The sequence below is a fragment of the Mus caroli genome, chromosome 2, assembly GCF_900094665.2.
Source record: "Mus caroli chromosome 2, CAROLI_EIJ_v1.1, whole genome shotgun sequence".
In the NCBI taxonomy this organism is placed as follows: domain Eukaryota; kingdom Metazoa; phylum Chordata; class Mammalia; order Rodentia; family Muridae; genus Mus; species Mus caroli.
In genome coordinates, this window is record NC_034571.1 from 54,803,852 (window position 1) to 54,821,485 (window position 17,634).

Sequence of the window (17,634 nt, forward strand, 5' to 3'; positions counted from 1 at the left end):
TAGGGTGAGGATCTTATACCCACACCCACAGTGACACACCCATTCCAACCAGGTCACACCTATTCCAACAAGGCCACACCTTCAGATGGTGCCGCTCCCTGGTCCAAAGATATACAAACCATCACAGGGGATAACATTTGAAATGTAAATAAAGAAAATATCCAATAAAAAAAAATTCAAAGGGTATTACTGACAACTTTAGCTATCTTCTAATTCTCAAAGAGTAACTGTGAAACTGTTGCTGCGTCCGTCTCCATGAATGATGACGCAGTCCTTCAGAATGCTGGGCAGGTATAGAGACACCAGGTAGGAGAACAGTTTGGTAGCCAAGCGCCTGCTCACTCCCCTCCCGGAAAGGCCTGCCATCCAGGGGGAGTGGATTCTGTGGGGTTTAACCTTATGGAGCACACTATTGGTGTTACTGGAAGATAAAACAAAGCTGATGCTAAAATCCACTTCCAGCTCCCAATCTTTCCAGGATTTGGAAAGCATAGGCATGGAAACTCGCTGAGTTATGCAAGAGATCATCGTCTATATTGTGAGTACCATAGAAATAAACACCTCTAGACTGACACATAGACAGCAACCTCAGATAATGAAATGCCACAAGAGTATCATAATAATGCAAGACAAATACATTTCAGTATTTTAATATTTCCAGAAGTGAATGGCTTTGTTTTTTCTAAATTGTAGACTAAAGACTCAACTTGGTCTTAAGATGAAAAGTACATGTAATTAGAAAACAGTTTCCTGGAGCTGGGGAGACAGCTCAGTGGTCAAGAGCACTGGCTACTCTTTCAGAAGACCTGGGTTCGATTCCCAGGACCCATATGGCAGCTCACAACTGTCTTCAACTTCAGTTCTGAGGAGTCTGACACCCTCACACAAGCATACATGCTGGCAAAACACCAATGCTCATAAAATAAAAATCAATAAGTTATTTAAAAAATAGTTTCCTAAAAGAAGCCACAGAAGTTGAAGCATGGGTTTAATAAATTCTGAAAATATTTTAATAAACCAAATAATTTTACTCAAAAGATATATGCACTACTGTGATGTCCAGTGCAAGGTACCACTTCCAGCTGCACACAACCTGAGGTGTTAGTGTTGGTCAGTTAACAAGCCGTGCATGCCCCGAAAGCCACTGTCACATCCACACTGTCAGATTTAAAGTTTTTTTCTCTAGTAACTTAAACGTTCTCACAGTTCTACAACACTTGGAAATACATTAAAAACTTGCATTTATCATATTCTCAACTATTCTGTGACTTTAATCAAAATTTTCTGAATAGTTTAATTCAAGTATGATGATAATATATAGCAGAAACTTCTAGAATTCTCTCAACTTCCTTCAACTGTTTGAAATAGCGTTAAATGATTGTTGCTTACATTTCTATAAAAAAAAAAGGAGCACAAAACAATTCATATATTTAGAAATCTAAACAATGTTGTTTACTTTTTTATTACTGTACACAAGTATATGATGTATGCCTGTGGGCAGCCCATGGCAGGCATGTAGAAGTCAGAGGAGAACTTGGGGGGACCCACTTCACTCCTACTTTTGACATGGGGATCCCAGGACAGAATGCAGACCACGAGGCCTGTACAGGAAGTAACGTTGCCCCCTGAGCTTTACTGCTAGCCCAAATGGAGTGACTGTTTATAGTTGAATGCTCGTGGAAAGAGAGATGCTCAGTGGATGAGGACTGTTTCCACCAAGCCTGACAGCCTGAATTTGATCTTGTGAACCCACATGGAAAGAAAGGAAAGAACAGACTCCTGCCATTTGTCCTGTGACCTTCACAATGTGCCCCCCCCCCCGCCCCCTAGCCACTAACTACCCTTAATACATACATGTATACAAAAAAGAAAGTGTTGCATGTTTGTTTTCATGTAGAGAAAGAATACACACACACACACACACCACAAAGGTAAAAATGAAGCCCATTACAACAAGAGGGAAATAAATCATGGAATAAAATCAATTTGAAATTTAAGAGAATAAAATACAATTAGTTTCTTTGTTACAATACACCTGATTTTTCAAATTTAAATGTTCTATTTTTGAATGTATATGAGAATACATGTATTAGAAATGAAAACATAAGAAAAGTTAACATTTTGTCTACCAATTAACTTCAAGCACTCATTTTTTGAATACAATAAGGCTACCATTATACAAGCTTCAGAAGTGTCATGGCTTTAGTGATAAAATTGTTAAACCTCAGGGCCATCAATTGGCTGAGTGGGTGAAGGTACATCCTACCACGACTGACAATATGTGTCTGATCCATAAGGTCCAGGTGGAAGGAGGAGAAAATTGACTCATGCAAGTTGTCCTTTGACCTTCAGACATGTGACCATACATATATATACACACATGTGTGCACATACACAGAGAGAAAATAATAATTGAAAATGCAATTTTTAAAACTGTAATTTAAAAACTCATGCTTGTCCTTTAATATATTACTGCCTTTCTTTTATTAGGAAGATGATGCCTTAATTTAAACAAAATAACATTTATACATTGACTGAGTTAAAGCAGAGAAAGAATGAAGGTTTACTACAGATGCTAGGCAGTAGTTAATGTCAGTGCGACTAGGTGACTAGGAGTCGGAAGAGGCCTTTTCCAAACACAGAGGCTTGAATGTTGAGAATGTGCACGCATTTCTAGAAAGAGGATCCACTCATGAGTGAGAATGAGAGCTCCCTTTGAAAGTAAATTGTTTTGTGAGCCTTTCCCATAAGTTATGATGTATTTACAATGAACAGAAATATATTTTGTATATTTTTCTAGGTATTGCTATAGAAATAAACAATTCCTGTAATGACATAAAATTCTGATAGCCATTTAAGTAATTTTTTTTTTTTTTTTTGGTTTTTCGAAACAGGGTTTCTCTGTGTAGTCCTGGCTGTCCTAGAACTCACTCAGTAGACCAGGCTGGCCTCGAACTCAGAAATCCACCTGTCTCCGCCTTCCAAGTGCTGAGATTAAAGGCGTGCGCCACCACTGCCTGGCCATTTAAGTAATTTTAATTATTAAAAATTTAAGCAATCTTTTTTTATATGTATCTATTTATGTGTTCAAGACATTTACATGAGAGGAGAGGCTTCAGGCAGCCTGAAAGGGCTTCGCCTTTCTCCTCAGACCCCACAGCAGCAGACCCAGCTTGTCTGAGTCTTCCCTGGGTCCCAGGAACAGCTCTATGATACTGGAAGTGTAATACTGAATAGTAAGTACATTTTGATCGCTTTGGGAAATTTTAAGCTTAATAAATACACTCCCTGGTACCCTTATCAGACGTTGTAAAATACACTGACCATGTGAGCATTCTAAAAACACATGCCCAGACCATTTGGGGTATCTTACCAGTAACTTACCAGTAACCCAGAGTTCTCTGACTCAAAATTTACCTCACAAATCCATATTTTTGATATATTCTCATGTACACTTCGAGAAGTTGGGAGCTGTTAAGTAGATTATTGTGGAAGGAAGGCTACACAAACTTAGGGCATGTGACAAGCAAGTGCGAATTGATTCCTTTCTGTCCAAGTCTTTTTTTTTTAATTATTTTTAAAAATTATGTATTTATTTTTTATATATATATATATATATATATATATATATATATATATATATGAATTTACTGTAGGTGCCTTCAGACACACCAGAAGAAGGCATCAGATCTCATTATGGCTGGTGGTGAGCCACCATGTAGTTACTGGGATTTGAACTAAGGGCCTCTGGAAGAACAGTCAGTGCTCTTAACCAGCCATCTCTCCAGCCCTCTGTCCAAGTCTTAAGATCATAACACACACTTTGGGACTGTAGCACACCAGAGAGGATGAATCAGAACATAAGACTCTTAGGTAACGGTATGTATTCAAAAACCTCCACTTATTAGCAGGGCTCTCTGTTTCCTCTGAGAGCAGCTGTCAACCACTCCCACGTCAAAACTACTGGAAGGATGAGTATTGGATTTTCATATGACCATTAGTGACAGACAACGAGTGCTTCCTACCTTGAGCCTGCAGTTTCCTTAGTAATTTTGCATCTGTGTTATCTAGGAATTCTGCACTGCCAACATTGGGAGGGCGACCCTTCCGGCGTTTCATCCTGGATTCCTCTCTTGCTCTGGGTCTATCTGGATTGGGTGGTCTTCCTCTTCGGCCGTCCATTGCCCTGATACGAGGAATGACATCCTCTTCTTTCAAAAGACACCACTGCATTCCCTTTTGTGGAATAAATTACAGAAGTGAGTATTAAAAATGAAACAAAAATGAATATCAACATAATAGAAAGTTCTAGTTAAAATCAATTTTTTTTAATTTATAAGGCTGATATGAAATTTAACTTTTAAAAACTAACTTTAGATTAGCAATTTTTCATATTCTACAGTATAACTTATTTAAATCATGTACACCTCAATTAAGTATAGATTGATTTGTATCTATGTTTATAAGCATACAGAGATATAACATAACCATCACTTCTAAATAGAACTGCCACAGTTGGTAGATAATTGAAAGTATCATTTGTGTGATGACTTCCCTATGGGTTTTTCTCAAAGGTTACTTTCTCCTATATAAGTATTATAGCTAATACATGAAAGAGAAAGTTACAATATTAGTCTATTGTAATTGTTAATGAAGTAACAGTTGCCCTTGGATGGTTGCCTTTCGGTAAAGAGACAAGATGCCAACACCAGGCTCCTGAGGGGAGGCGCATGTCACTTGTGATCTTGCTCCTACCCCCAGGCAAACCTTGATTTGATCAAGATTCTAGATTTAATCACCATATCGAGATTGGATGGGAAGCATCTCTTGAAAATACCCATGAAACCCAGCCTGTAGGGAGTCAACAAGTAATTTGGCCTCGACAACAAATTAATTATGACAAGTTCAATGAATAATATAGGAAAATTAAGTAGACTTTAAAAGGTATATCAATTTATAAGCTTCAAGGCAATAGATTTAAACAGACAAACTTGAGATTGTAAGAACTAAAAATTGTAAAATATACTGATGTTTGAAAGCATCAAGAATAAAACCCCAACTATTTAAGTGTAAAGCCTGAACTTGTTAATTACAAATAGAGTTGGCAAAAGAGTAGAAAATAGAAATTCACAGTACAAGTCCTGGTTTGTTCCAGGCACACTGAAGGCATTGTGCACCTTGATCGTCACAAATCTCTGATGCATCTGGCTGTTTACTGTTCTTCTATTACAGCTCACAGATCTCAAACCAGTGAGGTTAGAGGTACAGAGAAAGCAAGGGAAAAAAAAACTGTGACTCAATCTAAAACAACCCCAAACTATCACACTGTGACATGACATGCTTTTGACTTTATATCTGATTTACAAAGACATTCTTATACCTTTTGATATGTAAGTATAAATTACATAAGTTGATGAATAACTGATCACAACATTTAGGACTATATCAAGCCAAACTTGGGACAAAAAAACTAGTGTGTATATTCCACATCTGCTTGCTAAAAGCAATATCGAACACTTTCTCTTTCTTCAGTGATTTGAATGTTAAAAATGTTCCCCTAAAAGATTAAAATAAAGTCAACAGAACCAACAAATCTACTGACTGCATTTCAGACCATATATGACATCAGAAGAAAGCCATCAGCACAGTTAGGTTAGAGCAGGCTGTGCTCACCATCAAGGGAAACTTATTATTAGGTTAGGTTGTCACTTCATAGTTACAACTTAGGCACCACAGCAGCATATATCACACAGATCACAAAATAAATAAATAAATACAAGTGACATTTGTGATGGCATCACAAAGAAAGCATATTAAGGAATCATAAACACTGTGTCTTTAAAGTATCTTATTAATAGGAAAATCTGTTTTAAGGCAATATTTAAGGATATTATATGATTACCTCTTCTTATTCAAATATAATTTTTGTGAAATTACTTTTAAAGTTGTTTGGGAAAATCTGCTTGAGTCAAAAAAAAGAGAGAGAGTATGCTCGTGTCTGGGACTCACGGCTTACATTTGTGCCCTCGGAGTTCAAAAGCAAGAGAGTGTGCTTGTGCTGGGACTCATGGCTTACATTTGTGCCCTCAGAGCTCAGAAGCAAATACTTTTTAAAAGATTGCACGTACGGGTTAGATATATCATCACCCAACTTGTGGGTTTCAGAAAACAAGAGAAGAATGGTTAGGAGATCTCAGGCTTATATCTCAACTTTAATTAATTGAACAGCCAAATAGCTGTGGATAAGAACATAACTTAGAGCTTGGCTCTAGGTAACCGTTTCTATAGGAAACTCAAATTTAACCCTTAATACTTGGTCCATGACTCTTGTGAGTCAGAAGTTATAGTTAAAAAGTTAGCTTACATGAGAGGTTGGCTTTGGTTACCCAGCATTAGCAGACAATGCTCTTTTTGGTCTCCCACTAATTTTTAAGGTTTAAGAAAAAAGTGTTTCCTAGAAATAATCTTTTGTGATTAAGATTTAAGATACTTATAAAAAGAGATGATATCGTGGAGATGGTCAAAGATTATATTTATTATTTTACAATCCCTTTTCTGAGCATTATTAATTTATATTCCATTTCATTTAAGAAGACTGAACAAAATGGATAACATATAAAGGAAATACACAATAAGGGACACTGTTCTGTCAAACGACAAAAGTTGATTCTTTTTAGAGTCAGACTCTGGAAGTCTGTGTTGTGTGGTACATTGTCAATCACCCAGAATCCTCTCCCTGAAAGTAATGGCACAGCATTTCTAAGTTTTAACAATGTATTTATTACTCACTGACGTGTTTGTGTGTCACACTGGGTTTGTGTGTATCACACCGGCTTGCTTTGTCCACCGTGACCTGGGTTCCTGAGTTCCCTTCCCCACTAAGTCATCTTTCCAGTCCAAAAAACAGCATGAAAAAAAACATTGTGTGTACATACGGGTATTTTGTCTGATGTATGAGCACCACTTACGGTACCTGCAGAGTCCATGAGAGGGTACTGGATGCCCTGGAGCTGGAGGAAGAAAATGGTTGTAGCCACCATTTGGGTGCTAGGAATCAGACCCTGGGACCCTGGAAGAGTAGGTAGTGATCCTACTGCACTGTGAAACCATCTCTCCATCCCCCCCATGAAAACAGCATTACAACAGCAGCACATTAAAAATATTCCCGAGGCTCAGGCTCTTCAAGTGTGGGTGACTCAGGGCCACATCACTTAGGTGACGTTAACTCCTGTATCATGAAGACTCTAGTGTGGAGCTGTCCCGTCCCTCCCTCCAGCAGCTGAGTTTCCAAGGGGACACTTGAGATGCTGGTGTTTTTTAATGGAATGAGGGATTTTTTTTTGCCCACAACGGATCTTGCTTGCTTGGCTTGGAAATTATTTTGTAGATCACGCTGGCTTCAAACTCAGCCATTTGTCTCTCCTCGGGTTAGAGGTCTGTACCACCACGGCACACGTGGCATGAATGGGGTCTTTATCATCTTACATCCTTGTCTCATAGAAGGAAAAGAACTGTGGTCTATGGTTGAAATCTAGATTAAGGCACATTTTTAGACTTCTTAGTCACTTACCAATTAGATTATTCACCAGACTTATCCTTAAACAACTTTTAGTAAATTTAACAACAGCTTAAAAACAACTTAAAACCAAAACCAAAGCTTCCCTCTGAAAGCGCACTTTCGGAATCTCTTACTTTCTAACGGCTTACATGAGACATTCAGAATGTCATACCTAAAAGAAAAAGGCTTTTTTTTTTTTTTAACTTATTTTATGTTTCTGGATGTTTGCCAGTGCATATATAAGTGTACTGCATGCATGCCTGATGCTTGCGGAGGCTGAGTCATCTGTGGCTATGAGCTGCCATGGAGATGCTGGGAACTGAGCCCAGGTCCTGTACGAGAGCAGCAAGTGCTCTCAAGGGCTGAGCCTTCTGTCTAGTTCGGCAGAGGAGGGATGTGAAAGACCTGGGATATGGATTTCCATTTCAGGTGAGGGAATCAAATCGGCATTAGTGCTTTGCTGTGACATGAGATGCTGAGTGGCATGGACTACACTTCTAAGAAAAGTCATAGGATATGAGCAAAAGCTCATGTAGCAAATACTTTTCAAAAGATTTTTCACAACTTATGATTTAATTAAAATGCTAAAATTAGGGCTGGTGAGATGGCTCAGCAGGTAAGAGCACTGACTGCTCTTATGAAGGTCCTGAGTTCAAATCCCAGCAACCACATGGTCGCTCACAACCATCTGTAATGATATCTGACACCCTCTTCTGATGCGTCTAAAGACAGCTACAGTGTACTTATTTATAATAATAAATAAGTCTTTAAAAAATAAACAAAATGCTAAAATTAACGTGAAGCAAAGTTAAGATTCTGTTGGGGTTTCCCATTGCTTTCTACCTCCCAAGCAACATTTAGCTCAACGTAGTTCACATGAAGGGCACTGGGAAGCCTTTTGTCTCTCCTAGTTACACAGTCCATTAGTGCTACACTCTATTTTGAGTAGCATTTAAGAGCTATACAAGACCAAAAATAGCCTTCTCTGGGAGAAGAGAGGTGCCGCCCATTAAACCGAGTGGAGAAAGGCACAGCGTTGATTCTGCTGTCTCAGTGATTACATCCATGACCGCTGCGGCCACAACTTCAGAGGCCTGAATGATTTCTGGGTTTAGTTCAGGAAAGAAAGGATGTGAAGAGAAGTGACTTTAACGTCAGAATGGCCCTCCTTATCCCCGCACGTGGGCTTAGTCCCTACAGTCCTACCTGGTAAATCGCTGACATAAATCCCCACACTCCCGCCCTGTCCGTGCTGATTGGTCATGTTCCCAGAGTCCATATGTGCCCAGACTAGGTTGTACAGGGGTGGCAGTTAACAGCAGAGCTGGATTAGAACTCTGGTTGTTGACTCCCAGTCTTTAGTTCTTCACTTAATTTAAAATAATTATCGTCACTATATAACTGTGCCTAAGGTAAAGCGTTGCCCATATAATTACAATGGCTTCTTTTACTTTTCACCAGGAAAGCCCTTTCACTGTAGCTGCAGCCGACAGATTGGTATGATATTCACCAGGTAATAATATGCTTCTTTGTAACTTGTATTCTAGTGGACTATTTGGTTTCTCCATCAAAATTAGCTTTTTCTTCAAGTTTATACTTTTAACTTTATTTCTACAGCAACAGGCATGTTCACAATTTCTTTTGTAGAAAAAAATGTCTTTGGGGAAAATTTGGGGACATTGGTCGTAAATATTTATAAAGTGATTTTTAAAATGACCATTCTCTGAAAGAAATACATTTTACTTTACTTATGGCATTACGCCATTAAATAGAATCCTTCAAAACCAATCTCAGAAAGTCTCTGAATCATCACTACTTACTTCTCTGTCCATCTCTCCTCCCCCACGCCCTCCAGGAGCTCTTTCTGTTTTTCTTTTCTTTTTTCTTTTTTCTCTTTTCTCTTTTCTCTTTTCTCTTTTCTCTTTTCTCTTTTCTCTTTTTTTCTCTTCTCTCTTCTCTCTTCTCTCTTCTCTTTTCTTTTCTTTTCTTTCTTTTCTTTCTTTCTTTCTTTCTTTCTTTCTTTCTTTNTTTCTTTCTTTCTTTCTTTCTTTCTTTCTTTCTTTCTTTCTTTCTTTCTTTCTTTCTTTCTTTCTTTCTTTCTTTCTTTCTTTCTTTCTCTGAATTAGAGTAGACATTCAATGTCCCAGTGCCTCTAAACTTACTCAGGGGATAATATGGAACCTTTTTAAAAGTTATTCTTAGCTACCACAGTTTACACAAATCCTTATCATAGCGCATCACCAGACATTTCAAAGCAACCCTTGTTAACAGCTATCACGCCTCACTGTAAGGCCTTCCTATATTCCTAGAGGTAAATGTGGATAAAAGGAACGGCTTCCAAACTTACCAAAACTGAGCCAGCACAAACATTTCTATTACTTTGGTAACCAAAACCAGTGAAATAAAATAAAACTGATGACAAACATAAGGACCGACACGTTTTTATGATGCAACGGAACAGAACTCTGTAAGGACAAATCTACTGGCATCCTTTCTAAGCTTGGCCCGGAGGCCAAATCGCCAGAGACTGAGCAGAGGCAGCCAGCTGGTAGGGCCTGGCCTTCAGAGCATCACTGCTTCTTAGAGGAAGTCAGCTCCCCTAAAAGGTGGGACTTTACGGGAACTGCTAATAGCATTTGAAATCTGGCTAGCACAAGGCTAACCACACTTAATGAATAAAAGTTTGTCTGGTCTCCTTCCTTTTTTAGCCTACTTCTCTTGATTTAAGGGCATCTGATTTAGTTGATTAAAAGATAACTATTCCCAGCACTCGGGAGGCAGAGGCAGGTAGATTTCTGAGTTCGAGGCCAGCTTGGTCTACAAAGTGAGTTCCAGGACAGCCAGAGTTACACAAAGAAACCCTGTCTCGAAAAACCAAAAAAAAAAAAAAAAAAAACTATTATACTACGGTTCTTCACTTAAATTTCAACACACTTAAAATGGCTCTCACTGCTTATCCTGTAATATACACAACCACTATTTTCAACAAATGTTTGCTATTGTCAAATACATATATGATTACTAACTTAAGCTCCTGAATACTAAATAAAAATGGTGAACTTTCCCAAAATTATATTTTATCACTTCAAACATTACCTTCTAGCAGAAATTACCATGACCAGTTAAAACCATGATCAATTTTGCTATATTTATATTTTCCCACTGTTTGGGTTTTTACTGTTATTGTTATGCTTTAAGACACAGATCCAATATACAGACCAGGACTGCCTCAAATCTGCAATCTCTCTTCCTTTCTCATTGACTGTAGGGATTGTAGGGACACAATAGCATACTAGGCTCCTTTTGGTGTGTGTGTGTGTGTATGTGTGTGTATGCAGTTTTTACTCTAAGGTTAGCTATCAAACTTCTATACAATTTCTATAAAGTTACAAATATATACACATACAACTACTATTGTGTAACAAGAGTGCACTTGTGCCAAACACTATCCTCCGGAATGTTAGCTGATCAGATTTCCTTCCTGCGTTGTGCTTGCTGGCTGCTGCTGTACCCGACACGTTCAGGAAACGTGGGAATGTGGTGTTGGTCTTGCTGGATGCTAGGCCAGTGCTGACCCTTTATCACAGAGGGAATTGATGATCACATCTCAGATCATCCCTATTGCTGTGTGTGGCACAGTGCCTGCAACTGACCCAAAGTCCAAAACGTGACCACCACAGCCAAGAAGGAACTCACCAGGAGGTTAAAGATCAAGTCCTTTGTGACTATTTATAACTATAGGAGCATCGTGCCTACAAGTTACTCCGTAGTTAGCCCCTGGGGCACAACTGTGGTCAACAGGAATGAGTTCTGAAAGGCAAGGCCAGAGGGCAGCCTCGGTCTAGTCTGAGAAATGGTATAAAACAGTTTTGGGATTACATCTCAGTTTTCATCACTAAAAGAAAAAAACTCTTGACATCTTAACAAAATGATAACATCTGTTAATTTTCATAGAAAACTCTTACATAATTATATGTCTCCAATTAATCCAATGTGTAAACATATAAATAATAACAATATAAAGAAACATATAAGGCTTTGCACCTCTAAGACTTTTGAAAGCATGCACATTTCTAATTAAGTAAAACATTCTATCGGATACCTTTAATCACAGCTCTCTCAAAGGACCTTAAAGATAAATTTCACTTACTAAATTTTTTCTGAACTAAAAAGTGATCTCAGAATTTGTGTTATCTTCCCTGTACACTCTCAGAAAATTTGTTAGCTGAACGTGTTTCAGCTTCAGTAACTCATCTAAGTTCTTAACTGGAATTGATTTCAACAAGACACTATGCATTTGGAAGAACACTGATTGTGTTTAATAAAAAGTGAATGAATATCAAAGAACATTCTGCTCTGTGTAATGAGGCTTTATAGATCAAGTCTAATTATTATTGATACAATAACAAAAATCCTTCATGTATTGAATAACAATTAGCTTTCCTCTCAGAACAAAGATCTATTGAAATAAAAAACATAAAGATGATTTTTGTTATAAATAAAACAGGTAAAGATCTGAAACATGAACCAAAGATCAAAAATAAGAATTTCTAAATGTTCTTGCCTTCCAAAATGTTTGTGCTAACCAATTAAATTACTATGTAAGGAATGTATTAAAAGACACTGTGGTTCATTAAGTTTAAAAAAAAATCTGGTGAAAAACTGAGATGAAATTTAAAAATTAAACTTTAATAATTCAAAATAAGGAACCCTAAAATACACTTATATGCAGAAATTTAAAAAAAAAAAATCAAGATTTTTTTGTCTTGTAAACTAGCACTAAGGTGACAATAAAGCTGCACAGGGCATGTGACTCTGGGGACAATGGGAAAGGGTTCTGTATACGCAAGGAGCACATTTCCAAGTCTTCAGCTCCAGCTTTCGTGCTCCCTCGGTCACTGGTCCCTAGGCTGACACACTCCCTTACTTACACCTGCCACACTGTGGCTATGTGACCTTGGTGGGATTTGCTTCATCTTCTGAGCAATCTAATGCCCTGCACTGAAGTCTAGGACAAGACAGAAACAACTCCCTTTAAACAGAGAAAATAGTAGTTCCTGAAAAATAAATAAAACAGTGAGTTTCAGGACAGCCAGGACTGCATAGAGAAACCATGTCTCAAAAATCCGAAACAAAATGAAGCAAAACAAAGGAAAACAAAAAACGAAAATATTTCTGTGCCTTAAAATAGGTCCAAAGAGGAAGAGTCTCAATCAAGAGAAGAAGTGTCCTCTCTACCTCTCTGAGCACCGGAACCTACCTGAAACATTTTCTTGTGTATTATCTCAGGTTAGCTTTGCCACAATCTCATGAGGCAGAAATACTATTGTCTGTATATGATAAATAAAGAAATTGAATGAAAATGGCTAACAAGAATCTACGTTTCACACTCCCTAAATTAGAGACTCTCAATGGGGCTCGTAAAAAGTAAGAGAAAGTTAATAAACATAGGTGCAAAGTGACAGTCTGCAAGCAGAGATCACAGAGAGGAGGGAGGCTTTCTTGGAAGTTGTTTTTGGAGAGCGAGTATAAGGTTGTACATTTAATTTACAAATGTGCATAATGAATTTAAAGGTAAATTCCTATAAAACATTAGAATTTCTACTCACCAAATACTAACGATCTCGACTTACCAAATTTAAAAAGAAATGTTAACAATGGCTCACACCACATGGTGCGATCAAACGGACCCAATCCTGTCCACACGCCATATGGCTTTCAAAACTCTCTTTACGGTGTCTCATGAATCGCCAATTCAAACTGGGTTTTCTAAGACTGTTTTACCTTATTGGTGTAAAGCTTCACGCCAACACTACAGATTTCTTATACTTAGATAAAGTACAAAATTGTTGGTGCAATTAATAAGCAGAAAACTTTACTTAATATGAAAAACACCCACAGCATAAAGCTCTCTGTTGCTCACACAGTACCCCAAGGTCTTGGTGAATGACCATCAGGATGCTGTATGTCTAACTGTACGAGTGTGTTAAGAAAGGTCACTCTCTAGAGCAGAGAGATTTACTTCATTTAGATTAAGGTACTACTTCTGGTTCAAAGACTTCTTTAAAAGGCAGATTCTGCGGTCCATCGAAAACCTTTCCTAGTTTTACACTGAAGCTAACATTGCCCTTTGTCATATTCATTACTCCAGCAATTGCTGCTGAGATACTGGAAAAAAAAAAAAATCACATTTCTCCGCCTCAGGTCTTAGTAATTACAAGCCAGCTTTGATGTGCAGCTAGCTTTCAAGACATTAATGTTTTGAACATTTCATGATGAGGCTATGTTTGGGAGAGCAATTTAGGTTAAGCACATGAGACCCATACAAGAGACCACTTTGTACCGAGGAGCTCCATCTGACAAAGAAGTGCATTTTCCCCTGCATTAGTATGCCTAATCAGAAGCAAGACGGAAGGTGGAGAACAGTGCTTACCTTTATCATGTCAGGGCACTGCCTCAGCTTCTTCCCACATGGGGCATAATACGCAACTTCTCCTGGAAGACGCCCACCAAAGTTTCTCACCCTTGCCTCCCTCTGCCAGCTACAAAGTAAAAAAAAAAGAAAAGAAAAGAGCATTATAAGATACTTAATTTAAAGGTATTTACTTTAAAAAGTTGAAAAAAGTACACATGCTATTCAGAAAACATTTAAAAAAATGAAAACAAAAATAGACACGCAATCATATAAACCAAATACATCTATTATTGAAATGAATTACATTTTTTAAGCTAATTCACCAACAAAATTAAAGAGTGGTCTTGGAAACATTCAACTGTCAAGTATTATAGAAGTCATGCTGGAATGAGACATATGAGGAGTGCGAAAAGGCACATAAATTGTGTAGGAGCAGAAAGCTCCAAGTATGGAGAGCATACACATGCCTCTCTATGTATACATGCTGGCTAAACGGCTACTTGTAACTAGAACCCGTTAAACTAATCTCCCCTTGACTACTTCTGCCCTTCCAACATCTTTCACTGTCCTTTGTCTTGGCAGCCGACTGATACAATGGCTCCTGCTCTTTGATCCTGGACTGGCTGCTGGTTCAGTCACAGGAGCCTCTCTGAACCCTGCATCAACTTCATCACCTTCATCCTGGGTACACTTTCAGTTTTCTTGGAAGTCAAACACTTTGCCTCTAATCAATGAATGACTATGTAGAGAGGTGAGAAGGGAAAGTTGAGTCTGGAAACACACAGGACTGGCGGGAAAGCCTTCTGCTGCCTACCCGTAGTCCAGAGGGATGCGCAGCTCCTGTTCGTCTGCCACTCTTCTTCGTTTGGATGTACCTTTAAGAGAAGTCAGCCAGAACATGAGTGCTCAGTGTACAAAGGACAGCTGCATGATCATTCAGAAACTCCATACAAGTTCTAATGATAGATTATTCGTACAGTTATGAAAAATGCATTCTCTCTAGTTGTTTTTTAGCTGATCATACTACATAAGATACGTTTCCCCCTTCTGGCCTATGACAGACACAAGGCTTTCTCTACAGCAGCGCTAACACAGCAGCTTTTCCCCTACTGATAATTAGTCGGAAAGTCCACAGGGAGGAAGGGGACAGCTGCCAGGTTTCAAAATCCCATTCACTGTCTTATTTGGAAGCCTATGGCTTTTCAGATAGTTGCTACAAATGTTAAAGGTTTGGCTCAAATATTTAAAGACAATTTAATATCTATGTGCATATATATCCATAGACCAAAACAGTACCAGGCCTTAATTAATTAATTAATTAATTAAAACCGCACAGGAGAGGATTGTGGTTATATGTACATTTTAAAGGCAAAATATAGGTTTCACAAATACCAACATATATTAAATGAGTAGGGCATCATGCTTGATTATTGAAAATAAAAGCAAAGATTAGAAGATGTCAATCAGAGCAAAACAGTAGCAAAATAAACTCATGCTTTCTTAGTTATTTAATGAAACTACAGAGTATCAATATTGGATTGTTAAATGGAACCTTTTAATGAAAATGCCTACAAGTTTTTAAATAAATCAAACAGGTAAAAAGATCATATGCTATTGACTAAGAATGCCATTCACTCCAAAAAATGATTTAGACTATACAGTGAGCGTGTGGGCATTTAGTTGTCCAAGTAATTTTATATAAAGCACAAAAAAAAATCAAATTCTAAACTAAAGGATGAACATTAAAAACGTAAGGACTCAAAAATCAAGAGGGATTATTAATTATAATCTTAAAATAGAAATCATGGGGAAAAATCTAAAATATTGGGCAATGGATTAAATCTTCTAAAATACACATTTCTTAGCCAATTTAAAATCTAGATGTTGGTTAAGAGTACTGGCTGCTCTTCCAAAGGACCTGGGTTCAATTCTCAGCACCCACATGACAGCTTAACAACTGTCTGTGACTCCAGTTCCAGGAGCAAAACACTAAAGCCCTTAGAAATAAATAAATAATTTGGGGGCTGGAGAGATGGCCCAGGGGTTAAAATCTAGACACAGTATATGATTACAACGAGACTGTCTCCAGAAACCTGTGCAAATAGCAATCCTCGCTGCAGTCTGACTGTTACGTTACATCGATAAAAATAAACTGTAGATACCAGAGTGTGGACTTGAAGTGAGTGTGGAAGAAGAAGTGCCAAGAAAAGCAGGAGGCTGGGACTCAGAGCACAGGGCAGCAGGAGCAGAGCCTGGGGGGCTTCCTATGTGGAGGTGAGGTGCTGAGTGCGCTGTGAGACTGGAGGGAGGGCTTTTGGCAGAGGAGCTTGTCTGGGTCAGGTTCACAGCAGGTTTCTCGCCTTCAGTGTCACTATCTGATTCCTCCTGGTCTTTCTCCTCGTCGTCTTCTGAGCCTTCTGAATCTGACTGTGAGTTACTGTCTGATTCTGGGAAGTAAAGAAGCACTTGCATGTTACAGCTAGGTCAGAACCAATCACAGGCAGTTCGCACCTAGGGCAGGATTTCAGAGCCGCCGCTTGTGACCAAAGATTCAAGGAAGCCATTTCCCAAGAGGAAGTGCAAATATGAAAATTACCAACTTACAAGCTATTTGAGTAAAGTGTATGTAGACTACAGTTCCTCAAATCTCTCTTCAAACCATCAGTTTTAACATTTAAATCATAAAAAAGTCCCCACACGGTTGGTACTACTGATGCTGCAGTTCTGCTTCAGGCTTTCAGAATTACTTTACTCTCCATGGAGAAACCGTGGGTAACGGGGGGGGGGGGGGGGGGACCCTGGCAGGCTCCAGGGGTGTGGCAGCTCCTTGCTCAGCTCCCTGTCCTGGAACTACCGTCAACTTTCCACCTGTGATTCTGCATTAAAAAAAAAAGATTTTCCCCCTAGGGAGTAGTTTTGGTTTTGTGCTTTGCTTTCTTAGCTGTAGCTTTTCAATTCAGGTAAAGACTTCATCAAGCTTTGAGAGATTCACAAACTATGCTCCCAGAAATGACTGTGGTAAGACAAGAGACAAGCTGAGGGAGGCAGGCCTGTCCTGGTTGTGAAGTCTGTGAAGTTAATACATATGTTAGTCAGCACATACTCCTCTAGACATATGACATACAAGAGTGGATTAAACACGGGATAAACAGAGGGCTGTACTACAAAGGTGCCCAGCCAGCATCTCGGTGGCACTGTTTGGTCTGGTATATTGCCCGCACGGGGGCTCAATGAAAGCTGGTTTTTAAAAAGCCCTGATACAGACAGTCAATGCCTTTCGGGATTGTACAATAGTAGAATGTTCAACTGTAGAAGGACTATTTTCCTATCCTCGTTAGTTACTAAAAAATTCCTGTCAGAACAGCAACAAATCCATATACAAACATTAATACATACATCATTTCTGTATCATTTCTGTATTTATATTTTAACTTATCTTTCATTTTATGAATTTAAAAGCAATCTCTATTTATAAAAACCAAACCAAACCGCTAGAGAGAGTAGATGAAGTCAAGGCATAAGATGATGACCCTATGTCGTTTAATAAATCCTGCAATCGAAAGGGACTTAAGAGCCGGGCGTGGTGGCGCACGCCTTTAATCCCAGCACTCGGGAGGCAGAGGCAGGCGGATTTCTGAGTTCGAGGCCAGCCTGGTCTACA

General features: G+C 38.6%; 1 protein-coding gene across 18 annotated transcripts in view; it reads right to left on the reverse strand.

Annotated features, from left to right (window-relative positions):
* Baz2b (bromodomain adjacent to zinc finger domain 2B) overlaps nucleotides 1–17,634 on the reverse strand; it is a 269,374-nt gene that overhangs the window by 46,549 nt on the left and 205,191 nt on the right. For 17 of the 18 annotated variants that reach the window (XM_029471676.1, XM_029471662.1, XM_029471666.1 and 14 more), the window contains 4 exons: nucleotides 16,136–16,420; nucleotides 14,788–14,848; nucleotides 13,992–14,100; nucleotides 4,026–4,236 (listed from right to left, as the gene is read on the reverse strand). In XM_029471676.1, coding sequence (XP_029327536.1) covers nucleotides 4,026–4,236; nucleotides 13,992–14,100; nucleotides 14,788–14,848; nucleotides 16,136–16,420 — 666 coding nt within the window. The remainder of the gene's footprint in view (nucleotides 1–4,025; nucleotides 4,237–13,991; nucleotides 14,101–14,787; nucleotides 14,849–16,135; nucleotides 16,421–17,634) is intronic. The other variant, XM_029471677.1, reaches the window with a different exon arrangement.